This window comes from Saccopteryx bilineata, chromosome 3 (assembly GCF_036850765.1).
Source record: "Saccopteryx bilineata isolate mSacBil1 chromosome 3, mSacBil1_pri_phased_curated, whole genome shotgun sequence".
Classification (NCBI taxonomy): domain Eukaryota; kingdom Metazoa; phylum Chordata; class Mammalia; order Chiroptera; family Emballonuridae; genus Saccopteryx; species Saccopteryx bilineata.
Window position 1 is genome coordinate 308410208 of NC_089492.1, and position 21559 is coordinate 308431766.

Genomic DNA, 21559 nt, shown 5'->3' on the forward strand with positions numbered 1-21559 from the left:
AATGTACTAAGAGGGGGAAAAAATGTTCAAGATATTTTATAGGCTGAATAAAAGTTTACATTAGATAATACCTCCTACAGATATTTTTTGTTACAAAAACAGTGCATAGTCTGTATAGAAATACATGTAGGAGACAGACTAAGTGGTCACAGTAAGCATTTAGTGGGTAAAGTTTGGAAAGTCTCCCCTTTCTCATTTGTACCCGTATATTAGATTTGGGGTTGGATTCGGGTCCAATGGCACATTTAAGATTTAGCCTCGTCAAGTCCCTACAGGGTGCTACAGTTAGGTCTCCGCCACCCCACCCCACCCCACCCCCAGAGGGGCTGAAGGCAAGGAAATTGGCCACAGTGGACGACACAGAACACAGACGATTCCTGAGCTGGGTAGGTCCTTGACTCCTGTCCTGCCCCTCAGCGCCAGCACCTGTCCCTCCCTTGGTAGCTGCCACCAGGACCAGAATGTGCGGGGGCGAGCCGGCTGAGTACCGACCGCCCCCGCCCTGCATCGGGAGTGAGGGTGGAGACAGAATGCAGGCCTATTGCTTTAGCTGCCTCAGGGGTTCCAGACAACCGCAAATTCAGGAAGGGGGTGTCCCAGAGCTGGCTCGGCCCGCACCCTAAAACACCAGGCGCGGGGCGGGGGCGGGTGAGCTATAAGAGGGACGCCCTGCACAGGGCTAGGCAGGCTTCGCTCCCAACCTGGTCTGGAGCCCAGCTCAGATCCACAGCAGGTGAGAGGCGCCTTTGGGGGGCAGGAGGCAAAGCTGAGTGGGCAGCTGACAACTAGCGCCTCCTCCTGAGGGGATAGATATGGGGGGGGGGCGCTGGAGGCTTCGTTCTAAGAGATGAGAAGCAGGAGGTGGAATTTTGGGTGTCTCGGAGAGGGAGGGAGTCTGTGGGCCTAGAACCTGAGCTGCAGGGAGCATATGTCAGGGGAGCAAGGTTTTTAGGTCTAAGCAGGAAGGAGGTTGAGGGACAGGGCTTCTGGGTTTGAGAAAAGAGTTGTCTGCAAACCTTGCACGGTTCCTGAGTCTAAGGAAGGACAGTGGGCTAGGGACCAGGACTCCTGCTTCCTGAACTCTTGGTCTTTCTGGCCCCAGCAGAAAAGACCCTTCCTCCACGGGACAGAACAACAGTCAGAGAGGACGGACACATGGCAGGTCCCAGTCTCTCGCCCCTGCTGGTTGTACTGCTGTCCTTAGCTCTGGGATCTGCTAGACAAGGAGGTGAGGACCAGACTGGGGGGCCTGACCTTGCCCCTGGGCCTCACAGCGTCCCCGCCTCCCCTCCCCAGGGCCCCGCGCTCCAAGGAGTCCCTGAGTCAGGACCCTCCCCCTGCAGCAGCTTTCTCCCTTGGAGACAAGACTCTTCTGCTGTGTCCCCTTTCCTCCGGCTTCCTTCTGACCCCTGGGGTCCGTGTGTCCCCCAGGCTGCTCCCTGCCCTCACTGTGTCTCCCACCAGCGTCTGGCTGGGGCTGCCTGCAGACCAGACTACCCCTGGGCTTCTGGGCAGGCTCCCTCCCTTCGTCTCTCTCCGTCTCTGTCTGCAGCTCTCTGTGCGCTGGGCTCAGTTTCTGCCTCTGCCCTTCTCCGTGCCTCCCTGTCTGTCTGCCTCTGCAAATTTCTCAGCTGACTGACTCCTCAGCTTTGCCTGGATGCTTGCCACCCATGTTTTTCTCCATTTCTCCACTCAGGATCGGATACTGAGAATAGAATTATTGATGGAGTTCCATGTCCAAGAGGCTCCCATCCCTGGCAGGTGGCCCTGCTCAAAGGCAGTCAGCTCCACTGTGGGGGTGTGCTAATCAACCAGCAGTGGGTGCTCACTGCTGCCCACTGCAAGATGAGGTACACATTGGGGGAGCCTCAGGGGCTCCAGCTCTCCCTCTGGGGCTCTGTCCTCCTCCCTCTGGGTCCCCGTCCCTTATCTCTGCATTCCTGTTCCCCTCTCTCAGTGACAGTATCTCTCTCTGAATGCCTCTCTTCTCCCAGTGAGTACAATGTGCACTTGGGCAGTGACCGGCTGAGCACTGGCAGAGCCCAGAGGATCAGGGCCACAAAGTCGTTCGTCCATCCCAGCTACTCCACAGAGACCCACGTTAACGACATCATGCTGGTGAAGCTAGGCCATCCTGCCAGGTTGTCATCTGCGGTGAACACCATCAACCTGCCCACTCACTGCGATCCGCCTGGCACCTCATGTACCGTTTCTGGCTGGGGCACCATCACCAGCCCTGATGGTGAGGCTGCCCAGTGACCTAGGAGCCCTGACCATTGGTCCCCTCCTCCCTCACACCCAGGAGACCAGGAAACATGCCCTTTTTCATGGCCATAGGATTGAACCCATGGCCACTTCTTAACTCAAGGTCCAGGGCCCACATCTTCTCCCCACCAGCACTCGGGGTCTTCGGCCCAGGCATTGAACTGACCTGCAACCCCCTTCCCAACAGTGACCTTTCCATCGGAGCTCATGTGTACGGATATCAAGCTCATCTCCTTCGATGACTGCAAACAAGTTTACAAGGACCTGCTGGCAAAATCCATGCTGTGTGCTGGCATCCCCAACTCGAAGACCAACGCCTGCAACGTGAGACCCCGTCCCTCTGGCCCTGTCCCCCCCACACACTTCCTCCCAGCACGGAGCCCCTTCTTCCCCTCTCTCCACAGTTTGCATGCCTGACCCTGGTGCTGACAGTCCCTCTTTCCTGACTCTCTCTGCTCAGTCCCCTGCTTAGCTCAGAGTGGGAGCCCGGGGGGCTGGCGTGACCCTGAGTGTGGGCACAATGTTGAATGGGAGTTCCTGGTAGTAAGAAAATGGGACCAGATGCAGAGAAAGAGAGTGAGGCACTGGTTTCAAGCACAAACTTTAAGGGGCACCCAAGATAATTCTAATTCAATCTTTTTTTTAAACCCATGCAAAAGTCCTTGATGAACAAAATATCAGAATTTTTAATGAAAAACAACCAGTTTTACTGAGTTTTCCATTTGCCTTGGGTTCCCATATGGTTCAGCCCAGCATGGCACTGAACCGGTTGATCTAAAATTGGGATAACCCCTTGGTCATGGATTTTTTTTTCATATTAACTTAGATCTTCAAGGTATTGCATTAATATATTATTTATTGCAGTCACTGACATTTCATGCCAGTAGCTTATAGCTCATTCACTTCAGCTGGGTCCTGGTTCTGAGAAAAGAAGGGGCCCCTCCTCCTCTCCACCCCCTCTTCCTCATCTGTAACCCCCCACCCTGCTCTGTCTCTGAGGATCATCTTCCCTCACCTCTCTCTATACCTCATTTCATTTCCTTGTTTTCCTCTATGTCCGTTCTGTGCTAGGATATCTCTTTCTCCCTCTCTCTCTCTCTCTCTCTCTCTCTCTCTCTCTCTCTCTGTTCTGCTTCTCTATTTCCTCTTTACTTCTCCATCTCTACCTCTTTCCCCAGTCTCATATTTTAGCTTCTCTTTCCCCTCCTCTTCCCTTTCTTCTCTTTAACTCTCTTTCTCTTCTATTCTTTGCCTTTTTTTACCCCCACTTCTCCTTCCTCAGATCTGAACTCTCAGCTTTCAGCAGCTTGGGGATGGTGTTTGTTAAGGAGAGGGGTGATGGGAGAGATCTCTGTGTCCTAAAGAATAGGGGGGTTGCCTAACCAGGTGGTGGCGCAGTGGATAGAGCGTCAGACTGGGATGCAAAAGACCCAGGTTGGAGACCCCGAGGTCACCAGCTTGATCGCGGGCTCATCTGGTTTGAGCAAAAGCTCACCAGCTTGGACCCAAAGTCGCTGGCTTGAGCAAGGGTTACTCAGTCTGCTGACAGCCCACGATCAAGGCACATATGAGAAAGCAATCAATGAACAACTAAGGTGTCGCAATGAAAAACTAATGATTGATGATTCTCATCTCTCTCTCTGTTCCTGTCTGTCTGTCGCTATCTATCCCTCTCTCTGACTCTCTCCGTTTCTGTAAAAAATAAAATAAAATAAAATAAAAAAGAATAGGGGGGGTTCTCCCTTATTCCCCAATGAGGATCTGATCATGAACATGCAAGCTGTGCAGGGAGAGATCCCCACACTCAGGACAGTCCCACATGACGTTTAATGCACTTGCACACGACGTTCAAGACAGCACTCGACGTTGTCTTGAAATTCATATATTTGCACCAGGTGGTCCATAGTTTCATTTTACACTTGACCTTGTGACTTAGGTCATTGGTCCTGCCCCTAGTTCCCAGGACTACGCTGTACAGCATCCCTGGGCAAGGGCACGTATGGATTCCCTGGAGTTGAGGTGCCTTTGTTTCATGGCTTAGCAAAGAATCGTTTTGATGGAAAATTAAGTGGGGCTCTGACTTCTTGAAAGCTCTGCCCCCTGCCTGTGATTGACCAGAGCCCAAGCCAATGTCTTCAGAAAACCTGCATTGTCTTGGAATGATGGTATTAATTCTTGCTCTCCCATTGGTGCACAGAAAAAAATAGTTTCTTCCCATTGCCCAGGGGAAGGCTGTGTTTTCACGAGAGTAAGGCTTGATAACTTCCATGAATAGGAGACCTCCGTGCTGGTTACTCTGAAATCAAAACTAATCTGCTCTCTCCCCTCCAGGGTGACTCAGGGGGACCACTGGTATGCAAAGGCACCCTGCAAGGACTTGTGTCATGGGGAACTTTCCCTTGTGGCCAACCCAATGACCCAGGTGTTTATACCCAAGTCTGCAAGTACATGGACTGGATAAAGCAAACCATGAGAAGGAATAGCTAACCTCTCTGAACTCTCATCTCTCCATTGCTATGCCTCAAACAGGAAATTTACAGAAATAAGAACATCGATGACTTGTAGTTATATTTTATTTTACCTTTGCTCAAAGTCGTATTAAAACCTCAACAATATCATGTATGTAAACCAATGAAATTAAGCAAAATAAAAACTAAGGTCAAAATGAACAAAAAATAAAAAATCTCAGTGCCAGTAAAGATGCAATGAGACCAACAGCCTGAACCACACTGGAACTGTAAATTGGTGTAATATTTTTGGAAGACAGGCAAGGTGAATCAAGACCCTTATTCAAGACCTTAGACCTTGTAATTCTTATAAATCCAAAACGTGGAGCAAGGTTTGAACCAGTGGACTGTTTATGTAAACAATAAGTGGATTTGTGACAAGGATATTAATGGAGCTGTTCAAGACAATAATTATACAGAATTGTTAGTATCATGGGAAAATGTTTATGCTATCTGTTAAGTGAAAAAAGTAATATACAAATGTATATGTTTATGTATGTTATCCTCGCCATGTGAAATGGAATATTCACAGAATAAAGAGCATGAACCAAACTGCTTGTGGACATAGTCATGGGTGCCTTCTTCCTTCTGTTTCTTCTTCTGCACCTGTGCACTTTTATAACCTGAGCAATACAGGTGGGAACCTCTTCAGAGCTAAGGTTGGGGAGGAGAGATCCTAAGAGAGGGACACAGGAAAGGGAAATACATCTGATTTTGAGTCTTGACTCTGTCTCCCTTCCCACCACTTGTCCAGGGATGTGTTTCTCTTTATTTCTCAGGTCTCAATTTGCCCCATTCATTAAGTGGGAGGGAGAGAATGAAAGAGAGAGAAAGAGAGAAGAGAAAATGAGAAATACCTACTTCATCAGGGTTAAAATGGATTTGAAAGCGCTTCTCAGCATTTCACAGGTGACAAATGAGGAGAGAGGGAAAAGGTCCGTAGGTTAGGACTGGCAGGTAGACAAGATCTCACAAGGGCTTGCCACAAGTGAACATCTAGCGTCCCAGGTAGGAGAGAAAGATGGGGTTGGAAACCCGCATAGATGGGCTCCTGTTCTCAAAGATTGAGGGGAAGCGGACTCTGGAAGAGAGGAGGGAGGAGTCCCCTGTGACTCAGAGCCTAGTTACACCCCAGGGCTTGTAGTTATCAGAGGCTTTCTGAGCAATCACACCTCATTCTGCTGACAGAGGAATCTTCTGCAGCCCAGGACTCACCCCTGTACCTGCCTTTCCAGTTTCTCTCCCAGAATTCCCTTCTGGACAACATGCTCCAGATTTTTCGTTTCCTCATCTCATCCCCTCTTCAGTCTCACGTGCCCCTCCCCACCTACACTTCACACACAGGAAACCAACACCCCTCCTCCTACAAAACACAGGAGTCCAAGTCCCCGGCCCCTCCTCCCTCAGACCCAGGAGTCCAAGCCTTCAACCCTGCCTGTCCTGCCTCTGATCGGTGACAAGTTGAAAGAATGTTTAGGAGTTTGGGCCACCCACCTCCATGAAGTCCCATCAGCTTCCCCTCTCTCCAGCATGACACCCTAAATCAATAACCAATCCAACATTTTAAAAAGTAAAAAAACATGGCAGTTGCACAAAGTTTGACAGGAGTCAACTGGCCCTTCTTCCTCTCCGCAGCTCCCTTGTATAAGTCTGGGATGTGGGTTGCCTTGCAATGACTTCAGATAGTCCTTCTTGTTGAATTTTTTTTAAATGCTTTATTTTTCATTGGGTAGACAGGGTAGCACAGTAATTGAAAGCATTTATCTCAGAAACTGGGCTTTGTGGGTCCTAGTGCCAGTTCTGGCTCCAGTAAGCTATTTCCCTTTAAGCACATTACCTCCCTGTTCCTTCTTCTTTGAAATAAGAGAGCAGCACCAGCCTGCCTGAGTAGCTCAGTAGGTTAGAGCATCATCCCTGTAGGCCAAGTTTACAGGTTCAATTCCCAGTCAGAGCAGGTACAAGAATCAACCAATGAATGCATAAATAAGTAGAACGACAAATCAATGTTTCTCCCTCCCTCCCTCTCTCTCTCTCAAATCAATCAATCAATTTTTAAAAGAGAAGTTCTGTTTAGAACTTGGCCGATTAACTCAGTTGGTTAAGAGTGTCATCCTGAAACAAGGTTGCAGGTTCCATCCCTGGCCAGAGCACACACAGGGAGCAACCAGTGAGTGTACCACTGAGTGGAACAACAAATGAATGCTTCCCTTCCCCCTCCCCTCTCTCCCTTCCTCTGAAGATAAAAAAGAAATGAATCCCTGGCCAGAAAGCTCCTTCGGAGCATTATCCCAGAGCAGAGTGCTGGTTCGAGTCCCCAGACAAGGCACATAGAAGAGCAGCTCGATGTTCCTGTCTCTCTCCACGCCTATCTCAAAAAAATAAATAATAAATAAATAAACTGAAAAAGAAGTTTAAAAGAGAGAAAGGTAGCACCTATTTTTCAAGATCACAATGAAGGCTAAAAAATATTCAGAAAGCGCCAGTTCATTTTCTGACACAGAAGAAGCCTTAGGTGAGGGTTAGTTTTCCATTGTTTGTGACTTCCATCACTTTTTCCTGACTCTACGTTCATACAGTTGTTTTATAAAATGTTTTCTTTATTGAAGGCTTTGCAGTGCATGTCAACTGGGACAAAAATCATCCCATAATTAAACACGTGTGGTATGTGGGGATGACAAAGCCTGGAAGGTCAGTGGCCAGTGCCTGGGGTCGCGGACTTCATTCCCTCTTTTAGACTTTCCTCCACTCCTCACTGCCCACCACCTCCCTCCTTTCCCACACAGCTCTCAACTATTCCTCCTGCACCCACCCATCCCATACTGCAGGGAGGTAGACCCGGTGGGGGCACCTAGAGATGGGCCATGGCCACCACCAGGTTGGAAGCTGAGTTTCAACTCTTGAACTCAACCATTTCCTGGGTGTTTGAGGTTGAGCAATAAACTTCATCTCCTGAGTCTCAGTTTTCTTATCTGTAAAATAGGAGTGGGCATAACAAAGTCATTTAGTCATTTGGTCAACATTTCCTAAGGCTTCCTCTGGGCCAGGACCTGTGCGGGAGCTTGGGACACAGGGCTGAGTCAACCCCAGTGCCTTCCCTCAAGGAGCCTGCAGTCAAACTGGGGATTTGGACATGAATCTAGATGGTCATGGTGCAGATGAACTGAGGGAGGGACCTGCTGTGGGAACCCTGATGGGAGCGTGACTAACCTAACCGCAGCAGGGTGGGAATTGGGTGGTGTTCAGGGAAGGCTTCCTGAAGGAGGTGATATCTAAGCAGACTTGTAGGACAAGTTGTAAGAACATTCTGGGAAGAGAGGATAGAATGGGTGAAGGCCTACAGGTCAGAGGTCATGACATGGTTCAAGGAAACTTCAAATGGGCTGATTTGCCCCAGTCGTGGCTCTTGACTGCTTGAAATGTGGCAGGATCCAACCAAGATGTGCTGTTGACACATAAAATGCACATCGGATGCCAAACTGTGTTTGCAAAAATGACAAAGCAAACTATCTGTACATTCTCCCTACTTTCATTTCATGTTGAAGTGACAATGTTTTGCATGCACTGAGTTAGATGAAATATTAAAATAAATTCATTTCTCTTTTTTAGATTATTATTTATTTTTTATATTTTTAATTAATTTTTCAATTGCACTTTACATTCAATATTATTTTCTATTGGTTTCGGGTGTGTAGCATAGTGGTTAAATAATCATATACTTTACAAACTGTTCTCCCTGGTATTTCCAGGACCCACTTGGGCCCACACATACTTATTACAATGTTATTGACTGTCTTACCCATGCTGGCCTTTACATCCTCATGAGTAGGATTAGAGGGGAAAAGGGAAAGGAAGACTGAGAAGTACAGGTTGGTAGTAACTTTTTTTTTTTTTTACAGAGACAGAGAGAGAGTCAGAGAGAGAAATAGATAGGAACAGACAGGAAGAGAGAGATGAGAAGCATCAATTCTTCATTGTGGCATCTTAGTTGTTCATTGATTGCTTTCTCATATGTGCCTTGATGGGGGGTGAGGGGTGGCTACAGCAGAGCAAGTGACCCCTTGCTCAAGCCAGCGACCTTTGGGCTCAAGCCAGCAACCATGGGGTCATGTCCATGATCCTACACTTAATCCAGCGACCCGCACTCAAGCCAGATGAGCCCTCAGTGAAGCCGCCAACCTCGGGGTTTCAAACCTGGGTCCCCCTCATCCTAGACCGACACTCTATCCACTGTGCCACCGCCTGGTCAGGCAGTAGTAACTCTTGTTTATTTTTACTTTTATTTTTAAATTGTGGGTACCAGGAAATTTAAAAGCACACGTGCACCGGGCATTGTACTTTCACTGGCCAGCACCATTGCGGGTGCTGAACGTTTTCCAACATTAGGCTGAGGGGTTAGGACTTTGTCCCCAGGGTGATGGGGGATCCAGGGTAGGTTGCGAGAAGGAGAGAAACTGGTTAGATCTGGATGCAGAACAAACGCTCTGGGATCAAGTAAAGGATGCAGAGGAGGATAAAGAGCCTGGGGTGATGGGTAGGTCTGAGCAGGGGAGGGATGGGGATAGAGAAAAGGGAGCCACACAGGGAGGAGGGGCGATGGGGCAGGATCTCAGGATCAACAGGCTAGGAGAGGTCCAGCCTGCTGTCTGCAAGAATGATGGGCCTTGAGTTCAGTGGGGACATGAGTGTGAAGGGCCTGGGGGGACCCTGGGGGCCAGGGCAGCAGTTCCAAAGAATACATTGAATGCCAAATTGGTTTTCATCCTGGCAGTGATGGGGGCCAAGCAAAAATTGTGACAGTTATTTTTAAGGCAAGAAAAAAAAAAGATGCTGAGGTGGACCTGATTAAGATCACATGTCCTCAGTTGCCCAGTGACTTTCCTGCAATCCCCCATTTTCCGTGCCACGCCCTGCAGCTCGCCGGTCCCTGGGATCGCCACAACCACCGGTATTTCCCTCCACGCTGCCACGGGCACCTCGCTCCTCCAGCCCACACCTGCTGCCACCTGCCTTTCCCGGACACCAGCCCTCCCACCTCGGATCCTGCTGGATTCCTCCGTAGCTCAAGAGCCCCCACATCGCTCTCAGTGTGTAGCCTTCCTGCTTATTTCCATATGTTGGATTTCATCAAGTCCCCAAACCCCCCGGTGCCCCACAAGCATCCTCAGCCCCATCTCTGTCTCCCTTCCCAGCTCCCCGAGAACCTAACGCTCCTCCGCGTGCGCGCGCGCGTGCGCGCTCGCTTCTCCCCAGATGTCGGGGAAGCCTAGGGGAAGGTAACCAGTGAGAGACTTAGAGACGGGGAATCAAGGGGAAAGGCAGACAGAGAAAAAGATGGAGAAAGAGGCAGAGATAGGGAGATACCATTAGAGACTGAGAGAAAGAAGGACATGGAGACACCCCGCCAGGGCCAGGGAGAGAAAGGGGCAGAAACTCCGAGGTGGGCAGACTTGGAAGAGGGGGACCAGGAAGGTCAGGAGTCCTGATATCCGGGCAGAGGTGAGTAGACGAGCAAAGACCACAAGAGGACCGTCAGGCAGGGAGAAAGGGGAGCTATGAATGCAGCCGCCTGCCACCCGCCTGCCCGGAAAAGAGGTTGAGAAACGGAGCTGCCAGGAGCATGGCACTGGGGGCTGGGGGCGGACAGAGCCTGATTGTTCCCGGGCCCTTTCCCCACACACAGCGCCTGGGCCTGCGCCCAGCCCGGGGCAGGGCCGAGTGCCAGGTTGTGACACATGCTTTCTCACTAGCTGGCTCACTCTCTCGTGGGGACAAGGAGGTCGTCAGTCCCCATAGAGGGACTTCAAGGCAGGTGAGTGAATCACCCCAACTCCACCGAACCCCTGAGTCCTGGTTCCCAGGGCCCAAGGACTTGTGGGTTCTGAGCACAGACAGACAGAGGTGGTGGGGTCTCTGGAGGCCAGGGCTACTGCTCACTTACCCAGGAGGCCCACATTTGGGATCCTCAGACACTTTCTTGCTTAAGGACCCTGAAGTCCAAGGACTGAGGATGGCAAGCTTCCATCTTTCTCTCCCCACACCCAGGACTCCAGGCCTCCAGCCCCCTTTAACTTCAGATCCAGGAGTCCGGGCCCCCAGAGCACTTAAGGACAAGTGCTCCCCTCCCTGGCAGCTGGGGTCAGGGGTCATCAGAGACTGTGGGGGTGGAAGGAATGTGTGTAGGCACTGATGAAGAGGAAAGGGTGGGGCAGCCTCCTTCTTCAGGGACCTGAGGATTCAGGGTTAAAAGGAAGCACCAGGAAGGAACATCTGGAGATAAGAACAGCCTCTTCCAGTGAGGCAAGGAGCCCCTGGGTTATCTGTCACGCAGTCCTTGATGCCCTGGGCCCTGCAGACCTGGTGTCTTCTACTATCTCTCTGTCTCTCTCTCGGTCTCGGTCAGTCTCTCACTCTGTCTCCTTCTCTTGTTCCAAGAAGATTTCACTGCTTTGAGAATCCCTTCTCTCCCCTCAGATCCCTGCGTTTCTGACTCTGCCTCCTTGTCTGTCTGCCTGTGACATGTGTTGCCCCTGCCCCCAACCCAAGAACCTCTGGGCCACTAGGCAGAGGGCCCCAGCAGGTAAGACCACACCACACCCCAGAACCTACCAGCAGGGGTGAGCGGCAGGTGAGTGCAGAGCCAGGGTGCAGAAGAAAATGCTCTGGGAGACAAAGACATCAGGGTACTCCCAGGCCAACCTTCCCTGGTACTTGAGGGGAGAGTAGAAAGACTTCATGAGACTTGTACAGTGAGCGGCACCTGGGACCAGCAGACACCATGTTGGCTTCTCATTGGCACCTGCCTTCATGGGATCCTCAGATAGAAGACAGGGGTGCAGGAGACAAGAAATCAGGAGGCTGTATGAAGATCAAAAGTCAAGGGTCAGTGGAACATTGCAGGCCAGGAAGAAGAGAGCCATAGGAGAGAGAAGGCGGAGGGCCCAGGTGGGGTCTGAGACAGGGACTGATGGAGCGCTTGGCTTTCCTTCCCAGGAATGGCCCTGAAGACAGTAATTGCAGCATTGGTCCTGACTGCCACAGGTGGGAAGAAAGGGAAGAGGGGTGGGGAGGTTTGGAGACAGGGTGGGGGCTGCCGATGGGACAGAGATTGGAAGTGGGTGTGGCGGTGGGCTGGGTTTGAAAAGAGGAAGATGTTGGAAGCTAAGCGATGAAGGGGGGGATGCAGACAGGAAAGGGGGTGGGAGGCTGGGGTGAAGATGGGGTCGGCTTTGGGGATGGTACTGGGTACGGTAGGGTGTGGGGATGGAGATCATCTTGATGGTTTGACAGGGCTGGGTTTACCCTGGGGGAGGCACCTGTTACCTCCCGACCTCCTCTCTGACTCAGCGCTTCCCTCCCGCAGTCCAGGCAGAGAGGAAAGATAAGGTGCTGTCTGGCGGACCCTGCGAGGAGCTGTCTCACCCCTACCAAGCTGCTCTCTACAACAAAGGCCACTTGCTCTGCGGGGGCGTCCTTATCCACCCCTTGTGGGTCCTCACAGCTGCCCACTGCAAAAAACCGTGAGTTTCCACAGCGGGGAGGGGCAGGGTGGTTGCAATTAGAGCCTGCCAGTGTCTTGCAGACTTCAGGCGTGAAATGACACACACATCCCCCTGTCCCAGTGTGAGGCTATCTGATAACCAGTCTCATTTGACCAATATTTAATTGTGCATTAAATATGTGCCAGGTGCTGTTTAGGGCCCTGGGGTACAGTAGTGAAAAAACCAGCAGGATTGGTGAATTGACCTCTCACTGGGGAAACGGATCACTCAGGGCCTGGAGGGAGGGGTGGACTCATGCCGGGTGCACGGGGAGCCATTGGAGAGTCCTCATCTGGGAAGCAGCAAGATCCGATTTCATTGTAAAAAGCACCCTGGCTACCTTGTGGGAAGCGGACTGCAAGGGCAGATGAAGGGATGCGTGTGGAGATCGCTGTCCTCATCCGGCACCATGAAATGATGGCTGGGGCCAGGCTGCTGGCAGTGAGGATGGACGGAAGTTGGAAACCTTGGGAGTTATTCTGAGATTGAGCCAGCGGGACTTGGTGGCATGGGGTGGGGGGTGGAGCAAGCAGGGCTGAGCTCCAAGGACTTGCCTAGGATGACGGGGTGTCTGGTTGTGTCTCCCGCTGAGTCAGAGGAGAGGGAAAGAGAGGTCGTTCGGGTGCGAGCAGCAGAGCATCAGACATTTCACTTTAGCCCAAATGAGTTTGAGATAGCTGGGAGATGTCCAACAAAGATGCTAGGTTGGCCGCTGGCAGTCAGAAGAGAGGTTGAAGCTGGAGATAAACACTAAGATGTCATCAGCAAGCAGGTCATATTTAAAGCCATGGGACAGGATGAGATCACCCAAAAAGTGGGCCTAGGTAGAGGAGCATAGAGGGCCTGGGACAAATCCTTGGGGCACTAATAACCGCAAGTTAGATTAACAACAGCTGCTCAATGCTAACTACGAGCCAGCTGCCCAGTGAAGCAGTGGAATTCCATTTTCTGGAATTCCCACTGCAGGAGCCCGTTGGCCCCATTTTGCAGATGAGGAAACCGAGGCTCAGAGAAATAGCAAGGGACAACTCAGGCATTTCAAAAGCAGCAGGTGGCTCACATGACTATGCAGAGAGGGGTCTCATCATGCAGGGTCATGGAGTCCCCCAGGGTGGTCCCCCCCCCCCGTGCTCAGGGAGAACTGACCTTGCTCCCACCATCCTCATTCATTCATCTGGTACCATTGATTGCGAGCACCCACCAAGGGCCAGACTTGAGTGAGGATGCAGGAGTCGACAAGAGTACCCCCCTTGGGAACATAGGGACAGAAAGATAGTTACTGAACAAACGAACTCTGGAAAAATCATAAAATTACAGATGACTCTAAGTTCAGTGAAGGAGAAGAACAGGGATGGTCCCCAAGAGGAAAGAGGAGAAGTACCTCCTATCAATGGATGAGATGAAATTCAAGCTGAGCCTGACCAGGTGATGGCACAGTGGATAGAGCATCCTGACTGGGATACAGAGGACCCGGTTTGAGATCCCGAGGTCGCCAGCTTGAGCACAGGCTCATCTGGTTTGAGCAAAGCTCACCAGCTTGGACCCAAGGTCGCTGGCTTGAGCAAGGGGTTACTTGGCTGCTGAAGGCCCACAGTCAAGGCACATATGAGAAAGCAATCAATGAACAACTAAGGTGTCGCAACAAAAAAATGACGATTGATGCTTCTCATCTCTCCGTTCCTGTCTGTCTGTCCCTATCTATCCCTCTCTCTGACTCTGTCTCTGAGAAAAAAAAAGAAAGAAATTCAAGCTGAATCATGGCAAATGAGAAAGGTTGGCCCAGGGAAGCAGGGGGAAAGGCATTTAGAGCAGAAGAAACACAAGGACAAAGGCCCTGAAGTAACCACAATCTGGAGTGTTACCAGTTCTCAGGTGGAATGAGATACTTGGGCTTTATTCTGAGGACAACAGGGAGCTATGGGAGGCTTCAGAGGAGGGAGTGGCTCTTTCATTCGTGTCACAAATAGATCTTGAATACCTGTCATGTTCCAGATACTGTTCTAGGCACTGAGATGCTGTTTCTGAACAAAACAAAAATCACATCTTGATACTTGTTCCATCAGCCACGTATGGCTATTTAAATTTACGTGAATAAAGATGAAATGAAATACCAGATCTACGAGCCACTTTTCAAGTGCCTGGGAGCCTCCTGTGGCTGGCAGCCACCATATCAAACAACACAGACTGAGAAATGTTCATCATCGCAGACACTTCTGCTGGGCACTGGTGCTATGGTAGGAGGAGAGGCAAGAAAACATAAATATTTAATAATGCACTTATCATACACAAAGTAATGATGATAGGTTTTCTGGTGGAAAAGAGAACAAGAGAGGGAGATAGAAATTGCCTGTTAGGGTGGATATTTGCATCTTAATTGGGTTGCCAGGTAAGGGCTCATTGAAGAGGTCACGTCTGAGGGAGGTGAGGGAGTGAGCCATGCAAGTATCTGAGGAAAAGAGTTGCTGGCAGAGGGAAGAACCAGTGCAAAAGCCCTGGGGTGGGAGGATGACTGTGGTGTTCAAAGGAAGGCAGGGAAATCAGTGTGGCTAGAGCAGAAGGAGGGGGAGAAATTGGGAGGAGAAACCTGCAAGGTGATGGATAGCCTTGTGGGACACAGTGAATACTTTGGTCTTTACTCTGAGTGAGATGGAAGTCATGGGTAAGTTCTGAGCAAAGTACAGAACTGACTTATGTTGTGAAAATATCTCTGGCTGCTCTGTGGAAGATAGACCATAGAGGGCCAAAGGCAGAAGCAAGGTGTTTGGTGAGGTCGTTATTGCTATAGTCCAAGTAAGGGATGATGGTGGCTCAGACCAAGATGGCAGCAGGGGGAGAGGTGAGAAGTGGTCAGATTTTGGATATATTTTGTAGAGACAAGAGGATTTCTGTCCAGCTTAGAAGTTAGCATGAAATAAAGAGTCAAAAATAGTCTCCAAGTTTATTCTTGGAAGGATAGAATTGTTATTTACTGAGCTGGGAAGACTGAGGGAAAACAGGCCAGATAGTTCATGGTGTACCAGGCTCCTACCACCTCCCACCATGGCCCCATCTGGAGTCTCAGCTGCAGCCCAAGGGCTAAAAGTGAGACCCAGCTTTCCTCTTTCTCAGGAATCTTCAGGTCTACTTGGGGAAGCACAACATTTATGAAAGAGAGAGTTTCCAGGAGCAAAGCTCTGTTGTCTGGACTGTGGTCCACCCTGGCTACAATGCTGCCACTCATGACCAGGACATCATGCTGTTACGCCTGAAGCGCCGAGCCAACCTCTCTGAACACATCCAGCCTCTGACCCTGGAGAGGGACTGCTCCGCCAACCACACCAGCTGCCACATCCTGGGCTGGGGCAAGACAGCAAATAGTCAGTAGGACAAGAATGATGGGATGCTTTCCAATGGGTGATGGGTCATGGGAAAGGTGGACCAAATGGTAGAGGGTCAAAGATGAAGGTGGTCCAATGGTGAGGAACAATGATGTAGTGTATCATTGGGTGAAAGGTCAATGAGGAGGGAAAGCAAATATGAAAGTTGGGTCAATGAGTAAATAGGCAATAGAGAGAGTAGACCCCTGGGTAAATGGTATGGGTAGATGGGCCATAAGATGAAGAGTCAATGAGGAGGGATGGCCAATGGGGAGATGCCAATCAGGAAGGAGGCCAGGAGGCCAGTTTTCAAAAGGGACCGATCAGTATACACCGATGATCAAGAAGAGATAAGCGGAGGAGGGACTACTGAAAGAAGAAGATGAACAAAGCAGGGGAACCAACTGAAGGTTGCAAATCGAGAGAGTGAATGGGTAGAGAGAGCTAATAGGGGAGGAACCATTGGGGAAGAGTGAATAGTCAAGAGGAGTCACTAGAGGAAGAGACAAGTCCAACAAATCAGCAGGAACCATTGAATGTAGCCCTGTAAGTGAAGGGCCAAAAAATAAAAAGGTAGACTATTGGATGAAGGGAGAGCCAGTAGGAAGGGAGAACCAATGGGAGAGTGCAGAGCCATTTAAGAAAGGACAAATGAGGGAGGTGGACCATTGGATGAAGGGCCAGTAGGGAGAGAAAGCCAATGGGGAAAGAATGGACCAGTTAGGACAGTACTAATAGTCAAGTGGTGACCAATCAGGATGAACCAATGGGCCAGAATGATCCAATAAAGAAAAAAGGAGTGTAATAAAGGAGGACACTAATAAAGGAAGAGAATCTAGAGGTCAGCTGGAACTACTGGAGAAGGTGAGACCATTGGAGGAGAGAGAAGTGGAGGCGAGACCTAGGAGAAAGGAAACACCAGCAGGAAATGACTCACAAAGAGTGACTAATGAGGAAGACAAGCCAATAGGAGGAAAGAATGACATATGAGGGACCTTTCAGGAGTCAGGGCCAATGGCAATGGGTTTTAAGAATAAGAGACAAATAGGAAGAAGGGACTTAGTGGGAAATAAAGACCAATGGGGAAGGGAGAGATTGTATGTAAGATGTGGGAAGGATGGATTGTGAAGTGAGCCTGACCCTTCTCTCTCGTCAGACGTTTTCCCTAACACCATCCAGTGTGCGTACATCCACCTGGTACCTCATGAGGAGTGCGAGCGTGCCTACCCTGACCAGATCACCCAAAACATGGTGTGTGCTGGCGATGAGAAGTATGGGAAGGATTCCTGCCAGGTGAGGCCGATTACGGGACCCGCCAGTTCTATAACACAGGACAGAGACAAGAAAACACAGACAGACAGGAAGAGAGAGACACAGACAGAGACCCAAACAGAGCTTTACGGAGACAAGCTGGGAGAGACTTTGAGGCATGAAAAGGGTGAGAGACTCGATTCAACACGCAGAGACCCAGTCAGGGACAGGCAGAGATCCAAAGGCAGCCAGCAGAGATGGGAAATGCAGCCAAGGACGGAGGGGGAGAGACAAGGAGCAGAGAGACACAGGAAGGAGGCAGATGGCAGGAGGAAACTGTCCTCAGAACCCCCACAGATCCTGCTAACATGGCCAAGCTGTGGAGGAGGGGACTCTAGCTGAGGAGAGAAGGGGCGCCATCCTCACTCCCAAATATGTTTAACTTGGGTTTACTCCACTGTCATCCACTGGGTCTCTCCACCTTATGCCGAAAGTTACTCTGAAGGACCTGGACCAGCCAAGAGGGAGAAAGAGACCAAGATAAAAGGATGCACAGTGAGCTGGATGAAAAGGAAGGGCATGCATCTCTCTCTCTCTCTCTCTCTCTCTCTCTCTCTCTCCTTCTGTCTCCCTTACCCCTCTACCAGTCAGGCTCTGTTCTGTTCTAAACCTTTATTCTTTTTTTTCCTCTTTTTCTCTGTCTGCCAAGATCTCTGGATCTTGGTGTTCTCTATTTCTCCATTCTTCTAAATCTCCCTTGGTCTCTCTAGTTCCCTGTCTGTGATTCTGTGTGTCTGTCTGTCTGTCTGTCTCCAAGTATTTCTATCTCTGTCTCCCTTTCCCTCTCTCTATGCCTCTGTGTCTCCTTCCTCTCTCCCTGCATTTCTGATTCTCTCCCTCTTTCCCACAGGGCGATTCCGGGGGTCCCCTGGTGTGTGGAGACCGCCTCCGAGGCCTCGTGTCATGGGGTAACGTCCCCTGTGGATCCAAGGAGAAGCCGGGAGTCTACACCAATGTCTGCAGATATAGCCAGTGGATCGAAAAAACCATTCAAGCCATCTAACTCTGACATGTGACATCCAACTCTTGACTTGAATCCCTACTTGCTGCCTCTAAAATATCTCTGACCAAGACCTTGCCTTGCCCCTACCGGCCCAGATCCGACCTTTAATGCTTAATTCTGCCTGATTTTACCCCAGCGCCATCCTTGTATCACTAGGAGTGAGTGGGGACCCAGGCTGAGGTCTTGCTCCCACCACTGAGAGGACACAGGAAAATCCCTTGCAAGCAGCCCCCCTCCCTGATTATTCCATGGGCTTCCTGCGGAGGAGTGATCACAGGTCCAGTTAAACCTGCATGGGAATCCCTGCTGTGCCACTTGCTAAACGAGCATCCTTGGGAAGTGCCTTCCTTTTGATGCAGACGCTCATCTGTAAAACAAGGATACTAACAGTCCATTGCTCAGAAGTCAGTGGCTGTTGTCAGGAGGATTGCAGGTCTCAAACATGTGAGGCACGTGTGCTAATGCCCGGCACACCTGCCTGCTCAATAAAGTGTGAATTTCATCGTTAGCGATGCTTTTTGATTTTTCCCACTTCTGCTGCTCTGGAATCCAGATATTTCTCATTACTTCAACAGCCTAATTCATTCTACTCATTCAGGGAGGTGTCCCTGACTCCCACCTTGTGTAACAGCAAAAGCAGGGAGGTGAGAGGGTTTGGGGACCACTGTGTGTAGGAAAGAGTGGTGGGAAAGGATAGTTGGGACCAGGTCGACCTCAGCCCCCAGGTGGAGAGGTTGGGACTTTCTCCTGAGGGTAACGGGAAGCCATGGAAGGGTTGTGAGCAGAAGCAGTACTGGGGCTATGTAGGATGGACCAGTCAGAAGGAGGCTGAGGTGATGGTGCCTGGGGAAGAGGTGAGGGCTGGGCTGGGGCTGGGTGTGCTGGAGAAGGAAGGCTGAACGTGCATCCACTATACGGAGAAGTTTGGGTGGGCAGCATTCTCATAAAGGGTTCAAGCTGTAGAAAAGCCTGGGGCTGTCAGGCCCTGGCCAGGTAGCTCAATTTGTGAGAGCATCATCCTAGTATGCTGAGGTTGCAAGTTTGACCCCTAGTCAGGGCACCTACAAGAAATCCACCAGTGAATGCAGAAATAATTGGAACAGCATATCAATGTTTTCCTCTCCCTTACTCTCTCTTTAAAAAGCCAATTTAAAAATAGAAAAATAAATTAAATAAAGATTGGGTGTATGAGAATACCTGCTGTGTCCCAAAGATAGCAAATCACTCGGGATGGTGGGGGCTGGGGTCCGAGGCAGGAGAAGTGGATGACGTGAGATAGGTCAGTAGAAGACGGCGAAGAGCCCTGAGTGCCATGCAGAAAAAGTTGAACTTAATCCCGAGGGCCCTGAAGAAAGGAAGGACAGGGTCAGGTCTGGGTATTAGGAAGATCTCACAGAGGTCCATTTGAGAGGGAAGGGGGGAATGGGCGGAGAAGAGGGGAGAATGGAGGCCTTCAAGGAAATGAGGGGAGCAGACAGGCAGAGCTGTGTGAGGACCCAGGCTTCTGCATGCTTTCTGGGGTTCTCCTTCCAACGTGTACCATGCATGCCCCAAAACAATGTACACCCTCTGCCCTCAACCCCTCCTTGACCTGTCCCTGACCTCAGGCATTCTTCTCCTACAACCCCCACTGCTCCATCGCTGAGGAAGACAAAAATAACATCTAAGTCACGTGTCCTCCCAGGGAGACGAGTGGAACAAGTAGCCCCCCAGAGAAAGGGAATAGAGGGCCCTACATGGGGCTGGGTTTAGGAGCGGAGTAACGTTTAGGAACAGAGGGAGGATCAGAGGCAATAATCGATTTGTTGCACAAGTATTTAATGCACCCTTCTTTTGCCCGGGGCAGACTAGAAGGAAATAGGAAGTTATTACACAGCGTGACTGCACTATAGGAGAGAGTCAAAGCCAATCCTGGGTCAACTTTAATAGAAGAGTGATGTGGTCCCAGGACAAGGGGAGTGTTTGAAAAAAATAAATAAATAAACAACAATGCCTCAGTTCCAAAGATCGTTAGAGTTGGAGAAAAGCACTTATGTATCTTAAGAACCAAGGAAATAGAAAATTTTATCAAGAGGGTGTGATAGGAGGCAGGTGTTGACTTTTACGAGAACGTGGAAAGATTGAGTCACGGGAAGGGACCGGGCCTGCCTTGACCCACCCCTTCTACAAGTTATAAACAATAAGTAGGGCCATAAAATGTACTGGGATCACCAGGAGGAACCCAATCAATCAAAGTCTAGACCAAAATTAACATCAGCTAACCGTCTTACTTAATGGATAATAATAATAGCAATAAACACTTAATTAGCACACACCAGGCACTGTTCTAAGGGTTATATATATTAACTCATTTTGTCTAATCCTCATAGCAAGCACGTGAGCTAGGTACCAGTATTGATCCTTAATTACAGAGAGGGAAACTGAGGCTCAGAGAGGCTCCATGGTTGGCCCAAGGCCTTGCACATAATAGGTGGCCAACTCAGAATTTGAAAGACAGAAGACTGGTACCAGAGTTTAGAATCCTCACTGCTCTGCTACATGGAGGTCTTCTTTCCATTCTGATATGTTTTCAAATTAAGCAGAGAACTATTTAAAGGCCCAATCTTTATCACTAATATTTTTTGAAGCAGAGTCTCTGTACATTTGGTACTAAAGGGGCTTGTATGTTTAAGAGAATTTTACTCATTGTAGGGACAGCCTTGTGACTTCCGCTTGAAATGTGTCATCGATCTGTGATTTTTAAGTTGGAGTCAAACCAACTTTATATCCAGTGTTGGGAAACTTGAAAAAAATGCAACATTGATCATATTTATAAGCATAATATACAGAGGTGTATAAACATGTTTTAATGCTGGGAGGTTTCTCTCACAATTGAAGGATTTTCCAGAGAGATTAAATGTGTTTGTTTTAGAAATGTAGTTTAAGATGTTTGAAGATAGTTTTCAAATTAGATCAAACATTATTAAAAGAACCCATAAAATTGTGTTAAGCCATATCTAGAATGAAAGGTTTGTAAGCTAAACTTAAAAGACTAAGAACGTACTAGGTTGCCAGATTTGTCACTTTTGAAATTTTATTTATTTATTTATTTTCTACGTAAGACAAGGAAAGACAGACAGAAACATCAAGTTGTTCTTGTATGTGCCCTAACTGGGGAATCAAACCAGCAACCTCCATGCTCCAAGCCAATGCTCCAACCAACCGAGCTATCTAGCTAGGGCTTAATTTTATTTTGTTTACTGATAGGGACAGAGCGAGAAAGGGAAAGAAAGGTGGAGAGAAGCATTCATTTGTTGTTTCACTCAATCACGCATTCTTTGTTTGCTTCCCATATGTGCCCTGACAGGGCATCGAACCTTCAACTTTATAGTTTCAGGACAACACTCTTAACCAACTGAGCTAAGCAGCCAAAGCCCAGATTTTTATTTATTTTTTTATTTTATTTATTCATTTTTAGAGAGGAGAGACAGAGAGAGAGAAAGGGGAGGAGCTGGAAGCATCAACTCCCATATGTGCCTTGACCAGGCAAGCCCAGGGTTTTGAACCGGCGACCTCAGCATTTCCAGGTCGACGCTTTAT

At 49.4% G+C, this 21559-nt stretch overlaps 2 protein-coding genes across 5 annotated transcripts; both read left to right on the forward strand.

Moving 5' to 3' along the window:
* Nucleotides 1-701: 701 nt before the first annotated feature.
* LOC136332131 (kallikrein-7-like) lies at nucleotides 702-5294 on the forward strand. 2 transcript variants are annotated; one of them, XM_066271435.1, is made up of 6 exons: nucleotides 702-733; nucleotides 1106-1228; nucleotides 1697-1850; nucleotides 1995-2242; nucleotides 2453-2589; nucleotides 4597-5294. In XM_066271435.1, the coding sequence occupies exons 2-6, from the start codon at nucleotides 1156-1158 to the stop codon at nucleotides 4750-4752; spliced, it is 768 nt and encodes a 255-aa protein (XP_066127532.1). In that variant the 5' UTR covers nucleotides 702-733; nucleotides 1106-1155; the 3' UTR covers nucleotides 4753-5294. The 2 variants fall into 2 exon arrangements, with proteins under 2 accessions (XP_066127532.1, XP_066127533.1); XM_066271436.1 differs by having other exon boundaries at nucleotides 708-733; nucleotides 1103-1228.
* Nucleotides 5295-10033: 4739 nt separating this feature from the next.
* On the forward strand, nucleotides 10034-18488 carry LOC136332127 (kallikrein-6-like). Of its 3 annotated transcripts, XM_066271429.1 has the most exons (8): nucleotides 10034-10268; nucleotides 10520-10581; nucleotides 11244-11349; nucleotides 11763-11810; nucleotides 12133-12289; nucleotides 15419-15666; nucleotides 16823-16959; nucleotides 17828-18488. In XM_066271429.1, exons 3-8 carry the CDS (start codon nucleotides 11289-11291, stop codon nucleotides 17978-17980), a joined length of 804 nt encoding a protein of 267 aa, XP_066127526.1. In that variant the 5' UTR covers nucleotides 10034-10268; nucleotides 10520-10581; nucleotides 11244-11288; the 3' UTR covers nucleotides 17981-18488. The 3 variants fall into 3 exon arrangements, with proteins under 3 accessions (XP_066127526.1, XP_066127528.1, XP_066127527.1); XM_066271431.1 differs by lacking the exon at nucleotides 11244-11349; XM_066271430.1 differs by lacking the exon at nucleotides 10520-10581.
* Nucleotides 18489-21559: the final 3071 nt, after the last annotated feature.

Coding starts and splice junctions, on each gene's coding strand:
- LOC136332131 (XM_066271435.1), top strand. CDS start 1,156: ATGGCAGGTCCCAGTCTCTCGCCCCTGCTGGTTGTACTGCTGTCCTTA. Junction 1,229..1,696: donor GGGATCTGCTAGACAAGGAG/GTGAGGACCAGA, acceptor TTCTCCACTCAG/GATCGGATACTGAGAATAGA. Junction 2,243..2,452: donor CACCATCACCAGCCCTGATG/GTGAGGCTGCCC, acceptor CCTTCCCAACAG/TGACCTTTCCATCGGAGCTC.
- LOC136332127 (XM_066271429.1), top strand. CDS start 11,289: ATGTGTTGCCCCTGCCCCCAACCCAAGAACCTCTGGGCCACTAGGCAG. Junction 11,350..11,762: donor TAGGCAGAGGGCCCCAGCAG/GTAAGACCACAC, acceptor TTTCCTTCCCAG/GAATGGCCCTGAAGACAGTA. Junction 11,811..12,132: donor ATTGGTCCTGACTGCCACAG/GTGGGAAGAAAG, acceptor TCCCTCCCGCAG/TCCAGGCAGAGAGGAAAGAT.